Raw genomic sequence first — 19799 nt, 5'->3', positions numbered from 1 at the left:
AAGGGTGATTTGCATCCCCTGCCCTCAACATCTGTCAATGTCTGAAGAGCATTTTTGGTTATCCCAAGCAAGGAAGGGGGGTGCTATTGGCACCTAGCAGGTGGAGGCCAGGGATGCTGCCAAGCGTCCTACACTGCACAGGACAGCCCCCACAACAAAGAATTATCCAGCCCCAGATGTCAGTAATGCTGAGATTGAGAAACCCTGGACTAGAGCATCATTCCCGTTCTCCCTCCTTCCCCCACTCCCTCCTCCCAAGGGCCGGAGCTGAGACTCATCAGTTGGGTCAGTTTGGAAGAACTGGGCACAGAGAGCCCTGTCTGGACCTGCCTCCCTACAGAGGCCACTCTCTGCCACATGTGAAATTATAGAGCGTCCTCTGCCTTCCCTCTACCTGGAGACAGTTCCAGACACTGCCTGCAGCTGCACTTACAGAAGGGAGACTTGGTTCTGCTCCAGAACAAGGCAGACAAAGACTCAGGGGACCCAGGCTGGGAGGTGTCACAGAGACCAGCAGACTAATGAAATGGTGTTTCCTAAAGTTAGAGGACAAATGGAGTCTCCTAGTCTCATGCACAAAAATAATAAGCTTTATTAACTGCTTGGACTTCCTGGTCTGTAAAATGGGAAATGAAATTTCGAGATAATGCATGCACAGGGCCTGGCAAATCGAGTCCATGTGCGGTAGGTAATGGTAACAACAAAAGTGCTGTTACTACTGCATAAATGTTTGTTGAATGAACGAATGCATCTCAGGAGATGGAGTCCAGGCCCACCAGGTGCTCCTGGTCCAGGAGTAGCTGCCAAATGCTGAATGGAAGTCACGGGACTGTCAGACGTTGAGGAATAGGCTGGCTTCTGTTACTAATTTGTCTAGGGACTCTACGGAATTCTTTGACTTTTTAAACACTGCTTTCCAAATGGAAAAGCCCTCGGTTTATAGTAATATACACATCCATTCTTCAAACATTTAGCAGGTGCTAAGGGCCAGGTTAGAAATGATGCCTAAGGCATTGCTCCTGACCTCAAGGAGCTTACAGTCCACCAGGGCGAGACACGACACAGGGGGAGACACCAGGGTAGCAACAGATGCAAAGAGCAGGCGTAGCCCACTGGAGGGAGGGACTGACTATGGAGGCGGGCTGGAGGAGCCGGCAGGAAAGGCCCTCTGGAGAACGGGAACTGGGGTTCCTGTGGGAGCTGCATTCCAGATGCCTGGATTTGACTCAGCTTGGTGCAGGCCTAATGCAGTTGCTGTCTTTGGAATGCAGTGTCTGGGGTGTGGAGGGGAGGGTGGGGCAGAAGGGAGGGTGCAGGAGAAGGCCGAGACAGTCTTGCGTGGAGCAGCAGTTAGGGCCTGTAGAGCCTGCCTGCCACGCCAGGGTGAGGAGCCTGGAGTCACACAGTGCGGGTGGTTTCAAGTCCGGCAGAGACATGATCAGACTTGCATTTAAAAAGGACATTTTAGATTTGGGGCAGCAGTGTGCAGGCTGGTCAGGCTGGCTGCGTTTCTGAAAAGTGAGTGAGAGTATCATAGAGGGGTTCAGACATCCTGGAATGGGGGTCAAATGAGGGACTGGATGACCTCCAAAGTTCTTTCCCAGGCCTAAATGTCTATGGGTCAGGTTTTTTTCCCTAAATCATTTTAAAATGCGTTAGTGGACCTTGCTACTTAAAAGCATCCTCCCGGGACTCTTCCCGTGAAGCAATGATTCACTCCCTAGTCTGTCTTTGCTAGAAATCCAAATGATCGTGTGTTCTAACAGCTTACAGCTACCAAGGTAGACCTGGGCTGAGCTTCCTTGTAGTGATCTGGTGGGGTGGCGGGAGTGGGTGGGTGAGGAGGTGAAGAGGAAGAGAAGCTCAGCCCTGCTCAGAGCTCAGAGCTGGTACTGTCTCACGGGTGGACCCCGTGTGGTTCCCTCAAACCCTGCTTATCAGTGGGAACTTTGGAGGTTTACAGAGCCCTGGGGCCAAGTGCCAGCTCTGGGAAGAAAGAGCCAGAAGGAAAGCTGGCGTCAGGGACCCAGACCGGTCTGAAGATCTGCTTTAATATGAAGGGCCACCTCTGCCCAAGACTGGCCACCTACATTCACACATTCGTTGTTCACCCACTGAGCACTTACTGAGTGCCTCTACCCCAGCACTGTGCTGAGTTTACAGCTGAGAACAAAAGACACATGTCTCTATGCCCACTGCTTGTGAGGCAGCATTTCTCCTTCTTGGGGACTCTTTCTTTCCCACTTGCAAAAGGCTCTTTGGAAATACATAGCTTCTCAGACAACTGGTGCATGACTGCAATTCCAAGAAAGAGCCAGTTCTTAGAGATCAGGGTGAAAGGGAACATGACATCACTGAGGAAAGGAGCCTGCCACGACAGCCACCCACAGAAAAGGCCTGGGTGCTCACTCCTCTGCTTACAGGGACCGACCTCCAGAGGCTGGCCTACCCTGGACACACAGGATGCTTAGGGTGAGATCTTGGAGTGTGCCCGCCCTCCCAGTTCGGTAGGGAGGGGTGTAGCCTTGGTCCTCTAAGGAGAGCCTCTAGGGACTTCCTCCCTCCAATCCTAAGTGCAGGGAGGGCAAAAGTAGGGACAGGCCTTCCATGAGAAACAGCAATCGAGGCTGCTACCACGAACCTGGCAAGGCTCCTCTGCCCAACCAGGTGGGGAACCAGGCTCTCAGGCCTGGGATCAGGAGGACAGGGAAGCTGACGGAAATCCTGGGGGAGTGGAAGAGGGGGCCCTCCAGGTAGGTGGAGGTGGCTGTTAGGGAGGAAATAAGTCCTCATGGTCCCTTCCTCAGTCAGCGGGACCCCTTAGCTCTGCAGTGACTTCGGTGACTTTGTCACTGCATTTGTTCGGTGCAAACAAAGATAAGAGTAACTAGAAACCACAGGAAGGGTCATTTTACTCTCTCGGCACTGGCGATCCTTCTGTGGCTAATTTAAGTAATATGTCAAAACGTCGTTGGAGGAGATCTTTAAGAATATGTCTGTTAAGTAAACAAGGTTTTACTAATTAATGACATGTCTGCCCACCCCTCCTTCAAGTTCCTCGCAGAAATTCCCTGGGCCAGTAGGGGTGAGGAGAAAAGGATGGAGAAGTCGCCACCTCCTTTTCTCGGGGTGGGGGTGGGGGAGTGGGGACAAATCCAGCCTCCTGTCAGTTGTGGAGCCATCAGTTTCTCTTCCGGAGGTTGATCAGATTTCCTGGGCTGTAACCAACTCCCAGGGCCCAGGGACTGGAATTTTTCCAAGAAGCAAACGCTTTGCTTCTTACGAAGTCAACATGATTTCTTTCAAGGAAAATTTTTATCTTTTCTTTTAAGTGCCTAGGGTTTTTGAAGGGCAAATCTTGACTCTTCTCTAAAGATAATGTTTATGATATGATTATCGTTTGCTAAGACCACTCCCCTCGACGCTCACCGAGAGGCCCGGGGGCGGGGGAATGATGCGCCCAATATTGTACAATGAGTCAGTGGCACAGCCAGAAATAGAACTTTCCAAACTCCCGAATTCTTAATAATAGCAATATTAATAATAGTCTCTTTATAATTTTCCAAGTGTTTTCACAGCTCATATCTAATCTTCACAACAACTTTTGCGGAGGTAGTCTGGGCAAGCCAACCTTGGGAAAGACACCAGGTCTGAGGTCCAGGCCAGCTTTGCTGCTCTCTTGTTGTGTGACCCTCGCTGGTGTCTTCTCCTCTCTGGATCTCAGGGTCCTCAGCTACAAAGTGGGAGGGCTGGATGAGAAGACTTCTAAAATCCCTCCCACCACTAACATGCTGTGATTCTGCAAAGCTCTAGTCAGGGCTTTTTTCCACTTTTGCATGACTGATATTGGCCAGACAATTCTTCGTTGGGGGGCTGTCCTGTGCATTGTAGGATGGTTCACTCCATCCCTGGCTCTACCCACTAAATGCCAATAGCACTCCCTGTCCCAGGTGTCACAACCAGAAATGTCTATGGACATTGCCAAACGGGCAAAGCAACCCCTCTAGTCACTGCCCAAGGACTTGAATAAGGTCAAGACCGTGAGTGGTTGAGTGGAGCAAGGTCTTCCTGCCCTCCACTTCCTCCCTAACCCCTATGCACCTTTCCACACTTTTCAAACACAGCCTCTTAATCCTTTGCTGCCTCTCATTTCTTAAATGCTCTCAGTGGTCCAGGGTGTGTTTGGTGTGATAATGAACCAATTGACTTCATACTTTCTCCTAAGGAGAGTTCACAGGTTTATGTCCCCTCAGCCAGGCTCCCCAGAAATCCCTCGCAGAACCCTGGCTGGCCCGGAAGCCTGTATCTGCAGCCTGCAGGAGGCTTGGCGAGCACAGATTTGTCAGCACTCTTAAATCACTGGGCTCTGAGGAAGGCTTCTCCCCGCACAAGATCCTTCCTTAGGAATCAATAGCTCAGGGCCTTCCATCACACTCAGAATTATCCTGGGACCTGTAAAATTTCTTTTCCTCAAGTATGGCAGAACCCTCAAATGAAAACCCCAAGGTAGGGGAGGGAAGAGGCCAAGGAGAGAGCCCTGCCTAGGAGGCCTTGTCTGTCAGCCTAGATGTTGCTGTGAGCAGAGGTTGATGTGCACACCTGGACACTTGGTCTCACTTGCTGGGAAAAGGAAGACCTAGTATAGTTCTCAGTGATCCCAAATGAATACCTCTTTACATCTCACCAAGGGCAGAGGCATGTTAAAGACTGCCTTCCTTGATCCTATACTTCCTTGTCCTACAATTCATCATAGGTTGCCAGCCTCACCTTTTTGCAGATGAGGAAACTGAGGCACACAGAGGCTGAGCAATTTGTCCAAGGTCTGTAAGCAGTAAGTGGGGGAGCCAGATTCCAAGCTTGCATCTTTCCACTCCTGAGCTGCCTTCCTGGTGAGAGCAGGGTAAGGGTCAACCCTCTAGTGGGGCTCAGGAAAGAGGCAACTTCTTGTTTTCTCCCCCACTCCCTGTTCAAACAAAACCCCAGAGATCCTGTGCCATATTTGATGTTCTATCTATTTGATGTAATTCTATTCCTCTGGCCTATCTCGAACCAGATCAAGCCTTGGGAATGCAGGCACACTCTTCAGCTAGAGCTGGGAGCAGGCGCAGATCCCAAGCACAGCCTCTCAGAAGACGAAGAACCAGCTTATCTTGGAGCTTGAAGGAGATGGAGAGACTTGAGCCCCTTCCCTGGCAACAAGCATCCCTCAGGTGAGCCTTAGGGACAGAAGAGGAGCTGCTTCTCAGAATCCTGGTTTAGCAGCACTGGTTTCTCCTGAGGGTCACCGCCAAGTCTGTGGAGGCTCCAAGGGGAACTCCATGCAGAGTGCAAAGGAGCACAGAGTGGGGAGGACACAGAGGGGGCAGCCCACAGGCCACTCAGCAAACCTTCCCAGGGCCTGGCTCAGATGTCAAAAGCCAGACTCACAGAACAGAAAAAGGGCAATGGAGATGGTAGCATCCTCCAGGTTACCCAAGAAGCCCTAACATGAGGATTTTGCAAAAATAGAACATCCTAGCACTCTGTCCTTGAGCTGGGAGCAGCAAGGATGGGGAAATGGGCAAATAGTGGCTGGAAACTCTCCACTTCACCCAGGACCCAAGTACTGGGGTAAGCAGTGGTGTGACTGCAGGACAGAGATCCCAGTTTAGCATGCCTTAGCAAAAGGAAGAAAGAGCTCGAGGCTGGGGTTCCAAGACCACCGCCAGATGGAACGCCTTGGGCACTTCTGATTCCTAAGTGCATGGACAGAAACCTGGAGTCACATTGCTTTTGCCTACTAGACCACATGGGATAGTAAGACAAGACAATGGAGGCAGGGGAAAGAATAATTAGGAACTTCTATTATCTGTGTACGTATAAAATCAGAACTTTATCTGTTCCTCATCTCCTCAGTCTGAATAATAGATTCAAAGGAAATTTCCCCCAATTTATTAAGTTTACTTATTTACTAATGTCTGATTAGTCAGCAATTATGAACACCTACTGTGCAGAGAACACATGTCTCTTACCATAGTAAAGAGGAAGCTGCTCATGGAGTGGAAAGAGCTCTGAGTAGAGGACTGGGAACCCTAGGACCCAGTCTTATATTTTCTACCCAATAGGCCTGTGACCTTGTGCAAGATAGTTGCCTTGTTTGCTCTTCAGTTTTCTCATCTGTAAATTACGTGTGCATGTGGGATGAGGTTGGACTAGATGCTCTTCAAGTTTCCTTTCTTCTAGCTCCAATATTCTTGGGCTCTATGAGTTCTAAACAAGTTCAAAGAACACATCAGCACCGAGCACAAAGGATGATCTCAGAGAGCAGGTGGGGCTGAATACCAGCTCTGCTTCCTTGGAATGTTGTCCTTGCATCTGTCCTACTATACCTGAGACCACAGGACCACCTGAAGTCCAGGAATCATGTAGTAGAAGGGTTCCAATCATGAAGGTGACAGCTGGGGGCTGTGGCCTGAGCTTGCTTAAAGCATTAAGTTACTATGGCCAATGAAGGGCAAGAAGTGAGAAAGTCAGTGGTCCTGAGCTGGGTGCCTTTGGTGCCCCCTACTGGACATCAAGGAGCCTGCTGGGCACCTTCCACTGCCTCAGCAGGCGGCAAGGAAGATTGAGAACAGGAGACCGTCACTAGCTGTTTAACAGGACTGCCTTCCTGGTCTGTGGTCCTATCTCTAAAGGAGTCTATGTTTCACTTCCTAGAATTACACAGGCCATTGGTCCACACATTCACAGGGTACTACTGTGCTGCAATAGGACATCTTAACCAAATATCAAGGTGGAGAGTAATAAACATTAGAGTTCAGAACACCAGGTGCAGCCCAGATGGAGAGAAGGAAAAAAGAGCAACAAGCAGGTATTTCGCTGTATAAATCCCCAGTGGAGAGAAGGTCTTGGGAAATGCAGTAGAAAAATGCTTACTGCAGGCAGAGGATGGAGCTGGGTTTGGGGCATGAATTGAGAGCCCCATTTAAAGATCTCCAGGCTGACGCAGCTACCCTAGGAGTTCAAAACACTCACTCGTGTTCAGGGATGAGGTACAGGTGAAGGATACAGCCCCAAATGAGCAGCCCACTTTTGACCTTCTCCAGAGACCATTAGTGCCAACTGTAAACCAGAATATTCTAACTGTGGTCCACTGTGCCAGTGTCAGGACCTTAAACTCCCTTTGTTGTCTGTTAAATGGACTTTAGGACCTCCTGCCAGAAGGATGTTCTTAATCAAGTCAGATGGAAAGAAAATGCTTCCTCAAGAGCCATATTGGAACAACCGCCATGTTCCCACTTTTCCATCCTCCAACTCCCCTTCTTCATGGCTGAGAGTGAGTTACAGGGCATCTCTAATTCAGTCTTGAGTAGCTCCTGCACTCCCCCCCCCCCCAGTCATCAGGGTCAAAAAATCTCCCATCAGTAGTGTTTTTCTCCCCTCAAGAGTTCTCCCCTGATTCAAGACAGCACTACAGAGTTGTCCCCTATTCCTGGAACCTTCTTCCGTTCTTTTCCACCTGGCTTCACTTTGGAAGTCCTGAACCCAACCCAGAAGACACCTTAAGTGTGACTCACTAATATATCTTGACTGGGGAGCTGAAGTACCTCCTGGGATGCCACAGACGCCATACTAGGTGCACATCCTACCACCACCAGCAGTAATATTCATTAGTCATTCCCTGAGGAGGGGGAGTGATACCCCCATCCCCCACCCCAGGAGCATTTCCCTGCCACTCTGGGAGGCTCCCATCCAGGCTGGAATGACTTTGTATTCTTGAGTTGGTTTCTGCAGAAACGGGACTAAGCAGGGTTCCAACTATTGCACTGTGAAGAAGCGCGCTGCATTGCTGGGCATGCCCCCAAGACCGGCCTGCTGCCCCATCAAAGCCTTCATGTGGCCCCACTGGGCTGAGGCCCTCCGGTCCCCCTGGAATGCCCGAAGCTGGTTTGCCTGAGATAGGCTGAAAGAAAGCAGACCACACCTCGGTCCAGCAAGGGAGCTAGCAGCTACGCTGCGCTTGGGCTGGCTCCTGGATCTCTCTGCCACCCAGAGCCGTGCCTGGGAGCTCGGCTTCCCCGGGGAAGAAGCGTCAGCCTCCCCAGGGCTCTCCCCATCCTGGAAGCGTAGGCACCTCGGAGAGCCGAGGCCAGTAGCTTCTTCGGCCCGTAGCTGAGCCTGGTTCTCTGCGTGACTCCCCAATACCCCCGGCTCATTCCTCCTCACCTGCTCCGCCCCCTCCCAGCCCAGGTGCCCCCTCCCTAAACAGCTGACCTCCAAGGCACCCCCAATACCTTCCCTGCTAGCTGTGAAGGCTATCGCCCCCACACCTCCGCTCCCACCTCTCCTCAACCTTCGGCCCCGAGCCCGCCTCTCCCCCAGCCCGCGGGGAGGCTCTGCGCGCCAGTCGAGTCCTGTGCCTCTTGGCAAGTTGGAAGCCAAGCCGTCGCCGCCTTAGGGTCTCTGTCTTCCCCGGTTCCTGGGCGGCCACCCCTGCGGGTGGATCGGAAGGGCGCGGAGGGCGGGAGAAACTTTCTCCGCCTGAGGGGGTGAGGGCACGGGAGCGGGTACTCACGCCGGGATCCGCGCTTGGAGCCATCCTTGGGCTCTCTCAGCCCCACCGCCTGGGGGCGTCGGAGCGCGAGAGCTCGCTGCCGCCTCTGCCTCTGCCGCCGCCGCCGCCTTCCAGCTCCCAGCCCCGGTCCCGGGCTGGCCTCAAGCCTCCCGCCCCGACGCCGCTCGCTCGCTTTATACAACTCCACTCGAGCGCGCCCGGGCTTATGTAAAGGCTGGCGGAGACCCGCAGCCAATGGCGCGGCAGCTGGAGCTAGGGACCCGGGGTGGGGGGCGCCAGCGCGGCCAATCGCGGCCCGGGGAGCCCGGGGAGCTGGGTAGGGGGAGGGGGCGCCTCCCCTCGCTGATTTAGGAGCCGGGATTGCGGTGGCAGCAGCCGGCAACCGGGCTGGCCGGGCGCGGCGCGGCGGGCTCTGGGGTGGGCGGCGGCGCTGGCGGCGACGAGGACGGGTGCCCCGGCGCCCCGCCGCTGCGTCGCGTAACCTTCAGGAGGCAGCCGGGCCTGGCGAGGGGGGCGAGGGGGGCGAGGGCGTCTGGCTGTGCGCTGGGGGCCCCGGGCCGGCGGGAAGCAGGGGTCCCTCGGGAGGAAGCGCCGGGAAAGAAGGCAGGGGGAGGGGAGGGCGGCGAGCCCGAGGGCGCCGCGGCCACCTCTGTACGCAAGGGCCGAGGGTGGTGGCGGGAGCAGCGGCGTGCCTTCCCGTTTCCCCCAGATAGCGATCTGGCGTCGCTGCGCCGGGCCGAAGCGGCCGCTCGAGCCTCGCTGATGGCGAGATTTCGCGCTGCGGAGCGATCGCCCAGCGGATCTTTATCCGGCCTGGGGACGTGTCCGAGCGCCTCCCGGGTACTGCTCAGTATGGAAAGCGGAGCTTCGCGACGGCCCCAGAGGGCGAGAAGCTGGCGAGCGAGCACCGCCCGGAGATAAGGCGCGGCAGCGGAGGCGGCCGCGGGCAGCGTCTCCCCTTCCCCCAGTCTCCCAGTCCCCCGTCCGCCGGCTGGCAGTGCTCCCACGCCCTCCGCCAAGCCCCCGGCCCACCAGGGCTAGGGCTGAGCCCGGCCCGCTCGCTCTGGTCCAGTACCTCCTTCCAGCCTCCCTCACCGCTTTGCTTACAGGTACTGCTTCCCCACTTCTGGATCCCCAGCCCGCTGCGGTGGGCAGGGTGCTCTCCGTCTTGCAGGACGGGGGCCGCGGGGGCTAAGCTTGGGAGGAACGCCCTTGTTCAGCAGTACCCAAAGTACCCATGTGCGGGGCAAGAAACGGCCTAGGTCGGTAACACTCTCGAAAGTCAAGTCCCTTATTTTGCGCCTAGAATAGAGCCTGATTGATGCTAGTAGGCGCTCTGAAAGAATTTACTGAATTAATCTTGAACTGAGTAAGGTCTTTGGGTTTCTGAGAGCTGGGGTACAGGGCTTGGGAAGAGAAAGACCTGGGAATAAGCCATCAGAGAGGGAGGGAGCTAGGGCTGTTTTCCCATCTATTGATGCCTGTAGGCACCTGACTCTTGAAATGACTGCACGGTGTTCTTTTATGGAGAGCGCAGCCAGGCAGCCCCTGGCCCCAGACTCCATTGTCACCAGATTTTGAGCAGAACTACTGGGCCTACTTTGGGCCCTGTTTTCAGATCTCTGTAGTCTTCCTCTGAAAAGAAATAGCTAAGGATAAGGCAATCTTTCTAGCTTTGGGAGCCCCGATGTAGCTCAGGTTCTTAACCCTTTGAGGATAGTGGACCCTTTTGAGAATCTGATGTAAACCACTGAATCCTTTCCATAGAAAAATATACAAATACACACATTTACGTGCACACACACACACACCCCCCCCTCAAGTATAATTTTAGGAATACAGGATGCAATGTTAATCTCCTGTTTCTCTAGAGGTCTAGGACAGTGTTTATAATCATCCTCCTTTTGTGGAATCGCAGAACTCTCTCAAGAATCTGATTACTGGTATGAATCATTTTCTCAGAAAAATGCTCGATCACACACACATGTTCATGTACAATTTTCAGGAGTTCGTGGATCCTAAAAACAATCTAAGACCCCATATTCAGAACCTTCACCAAACAGCAAATAGAGTCTGCCCCATGGGCACACCTGATCCCCAGCGCTCTCCATTAAGTGTTGGGTGAGCTCTGCACGCCGCTGCCTCGTGCTAGCATCCTTTTCTGAGGGCATGAGTCATGTGGTGATGGCCCAGACACCTAAGAGACCATCTCCACACTTGTCTCTGCATCTTGGTCCCTGCCACCCTCTTAGTGTAGAAATAAGTTGCAGGTTGTCATGTTCTGTCTGATTTAGAAGTGTTCCTTAGCCAGAAACTCCAATTCGGTGAGACAGCAAGTGACTGGTAATTAACCAGTTTCGCTCAATCCCAAGCTTCTAAGCACACCTTTCTTGTTTTTTTTTCTCACCTCTTTCTGCCGGTGAGGCTGTGAGCAGCATCCCCAGCTGTGGAGCCTCACCTCACCTAAACCCAACAGATTTAGTAACCAGCGCGGTAATGATCAGCATTAGCCATCCAGATGTGAACAGGCTCTCTGCACGAAACAGCTCTGTAATGATCTCACACTTTCCCGCAGGTAGCCATGTAAGGGTGTAACAGACCAGAGGTGCTGGGGAAGGACAGAGAAGTGCAGGAAATGATGGAGACTGTCTCTCCAGGAAGTTCTCTAGCGAATGCAGTCTGGTTTCTGTACTTGCACTTGTGAGGGTTGAGCCTGTGGGCCAGGTAGTTCTGGTCCTGTAATTTCTAATTCCTCTAACGTCCTCCATGTCCATTCACTCATTTCATGTCAGTGTCCACTCAGAGCTCCAGCTCTGCCCTGTCTGTCTCATTGTAGACATCTTGCCCTCACAAATTTCCCAGACACACCTTGCTTTCCCAGGGCACATGCACACCGTTGGGGACTAAATTGTGTTCCCTCCAAATCCATATGTGGAAGGCAAACCTTCTAATGTGACTATTTGGAGATGGAGTCTGTAAAGAGATAAGGTTAAATGAGGTCAAAAGGGTAGGACTCTAATCCTTGGGATTGGTGGCCTTATGAGAAAAGAAAAAGACACTAGAGATCTCCCTCTCTCTCTGGGCACGCACAGAAGAAAGGTCACATTAGGACACGGACAAAGGTGTCCATCTGCAAGCTAAGGAGAGAAGCCTCCAAAGTAAACAAGCCCACCAGCACCTTGATCTGGAACTTCCGGCCTCCAACTGTGAGAAAATAAAGTCCAGTTGTTGAAGCCCCTGATCTGGGGCGCTTTGCTATGGCAGCCTGAGCAGACTCACACACACGTTTTCAACAGGTCCCCATCCCAGCCAGCTTGTTCAGTTCCCTCCCGTCACTCTGACTCCAGCCTCCTCCACTCTAGTGAAGCCTCTCCCCATGCTGCCCCTGACAAACCTTGTCCAGGCTTACCTGAGACACTCGGCTAAAATGTCTTTTCATCTTTTGGCACCCAAACTAAGTCTCATCTCCCAGACCACCTGCCAAAACTGGTGTGCATGCCGGTTTTGCCTTTTCAGCCCTCCCGCAGGTCTACAACGTCTTAGCACTCTGTTATACACCTTGTCCTGTGCTCTCTCTAATTGTTTCTTGGCATACACCATGGCCTTCCTCTCAGAATGGAAGCCTCTGTAAGTCCAGTGTTTGTACCTTTTACTTGCTACCTCATAGATCCCAGCATGAAACTGGGCACAGAGTGAACATTGTTTGCTGATTAATTTATTCCAATTAGACATATTTAGCACCCCCCCCCACCCCAAATACTGGAAAAGTTCCAGAGCACTTCATTTTCTAAAAGCTCAAGACATTGTATGTATGTGTCATTTCTGTCATCTTGAAAGCGGCTGGAGCAGGGGCTGTCAGGAAACAGGAACAGCTCTCTCCTATGGTCCAAGATCAGAGGGGTTACACAAGTTACTCAGCCACACAAAGGCAACCCTTCTTTCTCCAAATCAGACGATTTGCTATTCTTGGTTTCCTTGTGACCCTCACTGATCCACTTCCCTGTCTTCTCACTCTCCAGATGGAGAGGAAAGGCCAGGGAATCTCAGATCTTAGAGATGCTCTGTTCCAACAGATCTGTTGCAAAAGAGCAGAGAGGTTGGTACCATTCCTCAAGCCCTTATCTGAAACCCCTGAAGCCCAAGGTGCTTAAGAATTCAGAAAGGTACCAAGCATGCTGAACATCCCCTGTGAGGTCGTGGGCAGCATCTCGTAATTGGCCACATTAATATTTCCACAGTAAAATATATGCATGATCACACTAAGTGCGTTGTGAGGATGAAGTGGCTTCACCACAGTTTGTCTGGGTTTATTGCCAGAGGAGTTTGGGCACCAAACTTGCAACCCTTCACCCCGAAAAAACCCCAGAATCCACCTAGTGATTATCAGAGATTTGGGAATTTGGAATTGCAGGTAAGGGATTGTGGAATGGTATTTTAGGCTCGGTTGTCCCCAAGAAATGAACATTTTGTGAGGGTGTGGAAAAGTAGCACTAGTAGCAAATGAGAAACCATGAACTACGAAAGAAGTAAGGAGTGTAAGGGAGTGTGAGGAAATAACCCCTTCTCAAGCCAAGCTGTGTTGGGTTGTGGTCCCTTTTTTCTAAGGAGTACTGATTTATCAGTGGCTGGAGAGTTTCAGATGGATGCATGTTAACAGTGGCTTATAAGGGGGGCAGATGTACTGAATGGACTTTAGAGGGGAGGCAAGTAGGGGTGAAGATGACAGAAGCTTTTATAGAGAAGCCACAAACCACGGTGGACTTCCTGATGGCCAGAGAGTTAGTTCAGAACAGCTTAAAACAGGAGTACATGGCACAGGCAAACTTCTGCAGGTAGAGAGAGGGCAGACCTGGGAAAGGGAAATTAGTTAAAGGAAGACACTATTGAAATCCTAGAACAGTCTGGTGTGAAAGGTCAGAGCCCCTTAGGACTGGGGAGAGCCTGGGAGCGACGATGTAGATAGATGACCGATCATCATGCTAATCTGTACCCAGATGGCCTGAGGTTTTCCCACACTGTGTTTTTCCCACACTGTGGGGGGAGGCTTTGCAACCTGAGGGGCTGACTGAGATTCTGATGCCGAGGGGAGGACAGTGACAGGGAAGGCCGTAGTGGACAGCTGTGGACAGTGGAAGGCCTGACAGCACAGCTCTCCATGCTTGTTTGAGAGGCTCAGTCAGCAATACCCTCCATGGTCAGGGGCTTCCAGGAGCCCAAGGTAACAGCAGGGAAGCTTCATCTTGAATCTTGCAGCTAGCCTTGTCACTGACCGTGGTCCTGCTTTGCCTTTGCTCCTAGGTCCTTGTATCTGCTTTTATCTGTTTTCTTCTGACAGAGCTCTGTCTGGTACCCCCAGCTACAATAAGTGGGTGTCTATCTCATTATCCCATCCTGGTACCCTATCCTGTGACCCAGATGCTTAGGGACTGGGATTCCAAGGTCCAGATCCTCTTCTTCCCTTCCTGTGGTTGAGTCTTTACCACCTGCTGCCTCACATTTCCTGACATCAACTGCCTTCTCAAGCCTCTGCTAACTGCCTCATGCCAGCTTCCTTTGACACACTCCCAACTTGGCCTCACTGTCTCCACCCACCAGCTTCCAGGACCTCCCTAGGTCCTGACCCGGCCTTGGTGGGTAGGTCTTGATCCACATTCCAGCCCCTCTTGGTCTGATATGTCCCGTTGCCAACCCAGACATAAGCTCATGGTCATGGCTTAAAGGAGAAGGAAGGAAGCCTTTAGTAGTTGGGGGAGGGTGGCAGCAGCGGCAAATGCCAGGGAGCTCCTGGGCTAGGTGTGCCCTGGCTAGTTTCATCCCGAGGGAAGAGACAGGGGTGGGTAAAAAGTGAGCAGGAAAGAAAGGTGAGGAAGGAGGAGGAAATTAAAGGAGGCAGAGAATTAGGAGGAGAGAGAGAGGGAAGTGAGGACATTAGGAGAGGAAGTGAAAGGGAGAGGATGTTTCTAGTCTTGTTTTGAATGTTGAAACTGGGCATGAAGATCTTGTCATCAACAAAGAGTCAAACATTGACATAAAAGAAGATGGAAAGGGTAGTTGAGCTGATGTGTGTGTGTGTGTGTGTGTTTGTGTGTGTGAGAGAGAGAAAGAGGAAGAGAGGGAGAGAGAGAGAGAGAAAGGCGTTGAGGGCATAGACTATCCCAGGAAGTAGGTAGGACAGAAGTGGAAGGCTAATAAGAACAGGCAGACCAGAACTGATGTATCTTAGAAAAGGAATCCATGTTCAGAATTTGCAAGGGACATCATTTCAGACTGTTCCACCCTGATTCCATTAACCAGGGTTGGTTGCATGCTCCCCTCACCCACTACCTATCTCTGCACCTCTTGGTTCTTCCCCGATTTGTCCGAAAACTCCACCCTCATCTTGATGCCAAATTCCGTTAAAGATAGAATGTATTTCTCACAGGTTCAGCTTCGGTGTCCAGAGGTATTGTTATGACCCGCCAGATGCAAGGGTAAAACCAGGATAATACAACCCATTATAGGGCTTTTATGAGGAACATGTGAGCTAATGTATGCAAAGCACTTCGCAGAGCGCCTGGTGCATCGTGAGTGTTCCACAAATGACGACTGTCATTCATCTCTTTCCTCGGATCTCTGTGCCCAACCTGTCAGCTCTGCCTGCCTATCCTTCCTTTGAAACGCCGCTCACTTTCCTCTCTCTCTCTCCACTCCCAGACCTTTAGCACCTCGCATTTGCATTCCTACAATGGCAGATCTGCAGGTCCCCCCCTTCCCAACCTTCATGTTCTCCTCATCCAAGCTCTAGTAATCTTTCATTTGGGTAGCACTTTATAGAACTGAAAAATCTGCACTAACACTTACCTGTGAGGTTAGACACACAAGCCAAGGCTTAGAGAGGTGAAGTGGTTGTCCAACGTGGCACAGCTAATGAGAGGCAGAGCTGAGATGCAAATGTAAGGCTCTGGGGCATGGCCCACTGTCCACACAGTAAGTCATTGCTTCTTTCATAGAGCTATGCTGGAGGATAGAGGCCTGGTTTTATATTTCCCATGAACCTCTCTAGGTTCTGGCCCACCGGAGTTCTCAACCAGCCGAGTCCCTTCCTCCAGGGACAGGGTCACACCGTTGGCTCAGCCCTACCTTTGCGGGAGAAGGGCCTGTTCTGCTCAAGCCTCAGAGGCCGGAGCCGGGGCCTGCCCCAGGGCTGTGTGCGCGGTGGAGGAGGGCTGACCAGACTGAAGCCGATGGGCCACACTCTGGTGAGCAAGGAGAAAATCAAGAGGAACTGTGGTTGTTTCAGTATAGCTCAGCCCAGTAGACAATAAAAGCAACTCCAGGCTCCTTGCAAGAGGAAGGAATTGAGATTTCCTGAAAAGAAGCCTTCTTCTCTGTGAGAGTTGCAAGATGTTAGAACAAGATTCCTGCAGAGGTTGTGGAAACTGCTCCCCTGGAGGTCTTTAAGAGCTGGAACACAATTCGCTTTCCAGCCAGAGGTGGAACTGACAGCTGCGAGGATAGGGTGGTGGGGGGAGCACAGGCGGCAGGGAGGAGGGTTTAGGACATCTTGGGAGCCAGGCGGGAGCTCAGAGGCAGGGCTAGGGGCTGGGGTTGGCTGCTCGGAGGGCAGGCCCCAGGGAGGTGGGGTCAGAAGGTCAGGCAGCAGGACCTCAGGGACAGGGGGCAGAGTTCTGAGCAGAGAGCCTGCAGGCTGTTTGCCATCTGATCCACCCAATTACTGCCTGCTAGCTAGGGCCAGTGAGCGCTGCAGCGTGGAGGGAAGGGGCTGCTTCTGGGCCCTGAGGGGCACATTGGTCCCAAATGGGGACAAAGACTAGGTGTTCTATCCAAGTACAGCAAGGTGCAGAGGCTGCCCCCTCAAAATATTAAGTACAAAGAATTAAACCTGAAGCGTGCTCTTTTACGGTGCTCCTTAAACAGAAATGTCTGGAGAGACTTCCAGGACCACAAATTACCCCCGATAAAAGTGCCACATCTTCCTGGACTATCCATTTTTGCTAGAAGATGTGCTAGCGGCGGGGGACAAGAGGAGGAGAGGTAGGTCATTTCACTGGTAAGAAATTGAAAATAAACATTTCATTTCGATACATTTTGATATACCATGGAGTGGAATGCAAAAGTGCATGCATGTTTTAGACAAAAGACCTTTCAGGCTTCCTGTTGGGTGAGACACCCCTTGAAGTCCTGGGGTGGGGGCTTTCCTCTACTTCAGCAGTTCTTCTGTGGAAAAGCTTGACCAGGTTTGTAAACACCCACCGCTCTAGTGTTTACAGTGTCTCAGGCACTATTGGGATATTGGACAAGCATGGAAGCACTTTCTGTGGGCCAGGCTTATGCCCTTTCTGACAAAAGAGTTAGTACTTATATTTTCTTTGCAGGGAAGTTGAGGAAACAGGCCCAGAATGATGGAGTGATCCCTCCTGCTCCCACAACAACAATTCCCATACAGCAAAGCTGAGCTGGGAATATGGGTGCAACTTTGGGGCAGGTTGTGTCTGTTCCACGTGCCTGCGCCTTCCCTCTGACTCTGTGATTCCTCCCCACACCCATTCCCTGCCAGGAAGTAATCACACAGCACTCACTGCCATGTGCCCCCTCCTGAGAGCCTCCCAGGCAGGAGGGACAGGTTCAGGGCAAACAGGGAGCCCAGGAAATCCAGCTGGTGTCTGTGCCTTTCCTCTTTCTGCCAGGGGTCATGACCTGCTCTGCACACATTTACAGATAAGGACATTAGCACAGAGTCACCAGCATCCCCAGGTCACCGACACAGTAGCCAATTTCCAAGTTGGGCTGGAGGAGTTCTGGCTCAGTGCACAGCCCAGGGGCGTCTGTTCACTGCATGGCCCAGGATGGATGGGTCACCAGCAAGCATTCATCCAGTGCTTGTTAGCTGTGGGCTCCAAGTTAGGCCAGGGGAGGAACAAAAGTTAATGAGAACTTCTCTGCCTTCAAGAAGTTTTCAATACACAGGGAATGGCTGCCCAACAGGTACAGAAAGAGGGAATAGGAAGGGGCTGGGGAGATGTGCTCCTCCTCCTGCATTCTGCAACCTCTGCGGAGGAACTGTGGGTGGGAGATGGTTCCCTGGCTTGGTGACCGGGCATCTCCCCCTCATCTTCATGTAGAGCTCTCCCCTCTCTCTGCTTCTTCCTGGTCCTCTGGGAGCCCATCCTCTGTCAGATGTTCTTTCTCTGCTGTCCCCAGCAGTCAACACAACCAAAGCCACCACGGCCTGTGTTCACCAGCTGATCTGCCCACATGGTGCTTGATAAATGATAAAAGCTCACACTGAGGCTGCCCTTCCTCATGCTGTGCGCTGTTCTTGTGCTTTGACTGCTTTAATCGTCCCAGCAAGCATATGAATCTATTACTATGTCCACTGTATAGATGAAAATGCTGAAGTTAAGTAAATAGCAAGTAAGTGGCCACCTGGGACTGTTCCTCAAGTCCCACACCTTAGACAGCCTTTAGCCATTCCACACACGGTACCTCCTTTGGCCTTACAACGATACCCTTTTACAGGTAGATGGGGAAATTGAGACGCAGAAGGGTCAAATGCATTGCCAAGCTTGATTGGTCTGTGGGAAAGGTAGAGACTAGAATCAAGTTCTGACTCTTAGCTTGACTCAGCCTGGCATTCTTTCCGTTAAATTTTGTTGCTGAAATCAGAAAATACTCCCTATTTATTTCCAGTCACCGTGTACCCAACCAGTCTTTGGAGGAGTGAATCTTTGCTTTTTCCTATTGTGTGGAAACGGAAAAAAGTCATGACCAAGCACTGGTGAAACTAGAAAAGCTTGAAAGATCGCCACCTGGTGGCTTTCTTAGTGATGGCGGCAGAAACTGGGCCCAAGGCCTGCGAACTGCGACCTTGGAAGTCCATGATCATAGAAGTTGGAACTTAATTGACCTCTGACTGGATGCCAGGTGCTCTGTCAAGCCCTTTCAAGGGCGCCTCTCATTTATTGCCCACATTAACTATGTGAGGTGGGTCCTTTAGCATCATTCCCGTTTCAAAGACAAGGGAGCTGAGGCTCAGAGGTTGAGTAACCTGCTCAAGGTCATACTGCTGGAAAATCTTAAAGCTGGGGTACAGAGTCAGGTCTGTCTGACCCCAGGGCCCATGTCTGCTTAACCTCTCCTTATCCTGCCTCCCCACACCCTATCCCATCGGGCCATTGCCACCTCTCCTATCTCATCCCACAGCCCGGCTCCCTGGGTTGCATCTGCTCCGATCTTCACTCTGTTTTTCGAGCTCATCCTCACACAGGGCCTTTGCACTTGCTGTGCCTTCTGCCTGAAATGCTGTCTCAGGTTTAGCCATCGTGGGCTACTCATCGTCCAGGTCTAGGCTTATAGGGGTCACCTCCTCAAAGGTGCTCTTCCAACCATCCATCCGAGGTGCCTGTACTCAAGCCCAGTTCCTCAAGCCCAGTCCCATTGATTTACTGCTTTGCCTTCTTAGAGCTTAGCGTTCGCTGAGATTATCTTCTGTCTCTGTTTGAATGCTTGTTTCTGTCCATATTCACCACTGAGAGTATGAGCTTTAGAGTGGCAGGAACCGCAGTATCCCCAATGCCTAGTACAAGGGCTTGGGAAGTAGTTGCTCCATGAATATTTACTGGGTGAATGATTGGAAGACGACAGGGGAAAAAAGGCCCTTCTATCAGTATTTTATGCATTTCACTCAGAGGTTTTCTCATCCCTCCTGTTTTTTCCTGTCATTTTTGCCCACTTGTTTTTTGGACCCCTCCCTTATACATCCAGGACCAGAGGGGAACTGAGGCCAGAGCTAGGACTCAATTTGATGGAGAGGTGGTAAAATATCAGATGCAGTGAAAATAAGGTGGCTTGCCTTTCTGGTCCTTAGCATTTGAAATAGTTGAAGCATCTGTGGGGTGTTTTTTTTTTGTTTTTTTTTTTTGGTAGTGGTGGTTGTTAATTCTTGTAATTAGCTTGTACCTTATAGATACTGCTCTTGGTCATTTAGAAAGAGGCTTAATTGGTCATTCAGGCCTGGAACCTATTCTGTTCTCCAACTTTATTACTTCCTCTGCCACATTCAGAACCTGGAAAGGTAGATTAGCATCTCGGGATTATAAACTGCCGGTTCTCACTCACCTACACTTGGATGTGCTCCAGAAAACAGACTCTGGTTTGTGAATTTGAATTGAGAGCCCTGCACTTGTAAGGAGAAGCCCAGACCCAGGCACAGCACCTAAGTTCTGCTGAAAACCTGAGCAGAGTA

General features: G+C 51.6%; 1 protein-coding gene across 4 annotated transcripts in view; it reads right to left on the bottom strand.

Annotated features, from left to right (window-relative positions):
- Window positions 1-15539, bottom strand: part of CRTAC1 (cartilage acidic protein 1) — a 159832-nt gene extending 144293 nt beyond the window's left edge. The window contains exon 1 of one of the 4 annotated variants that reach the window (XM_010971089.3): window positions 15395-15539. Coding sequence is in view for 3 of the 4 variants with exons in the window: in XM_074373805.1 (XP_074229906.1) it covers window positions 8555-8578 (24 nt within the window). In the remaining variant the exon portion in view is untranslated. Of the gene's footprint in view, window positions 1-8554; window positions 9208-15394 lie in introns of those variants that run through there. The other 3 variants (XM_074373805.1, XM_074373807.1, XM_074373806.1) reach the window with 3 other exon arrangements.
- Window positions 15540-19799: the final 4260 nt, after the last annotated feature.

Source organism: Camelus bactrianus, chromosome 11, assembly GCF_048773025.1.
Source record: "Camelus bactrianus isolate YW-2024 breed Bactrian camel chromosome 11, ASM4877302v1, whole genome shotgun sequence".
Taxonomy (NCBI): Eukaryota; Metazoa; Chordata; class Mammalia; order Artiodactyla; family Camelidae; genus Camelus; species Camelus bactrianus.
Note: the sequence above shows the minus strand (reverse complement) of the source record. Positions and strands in the feature narration are given on the sequence as shown.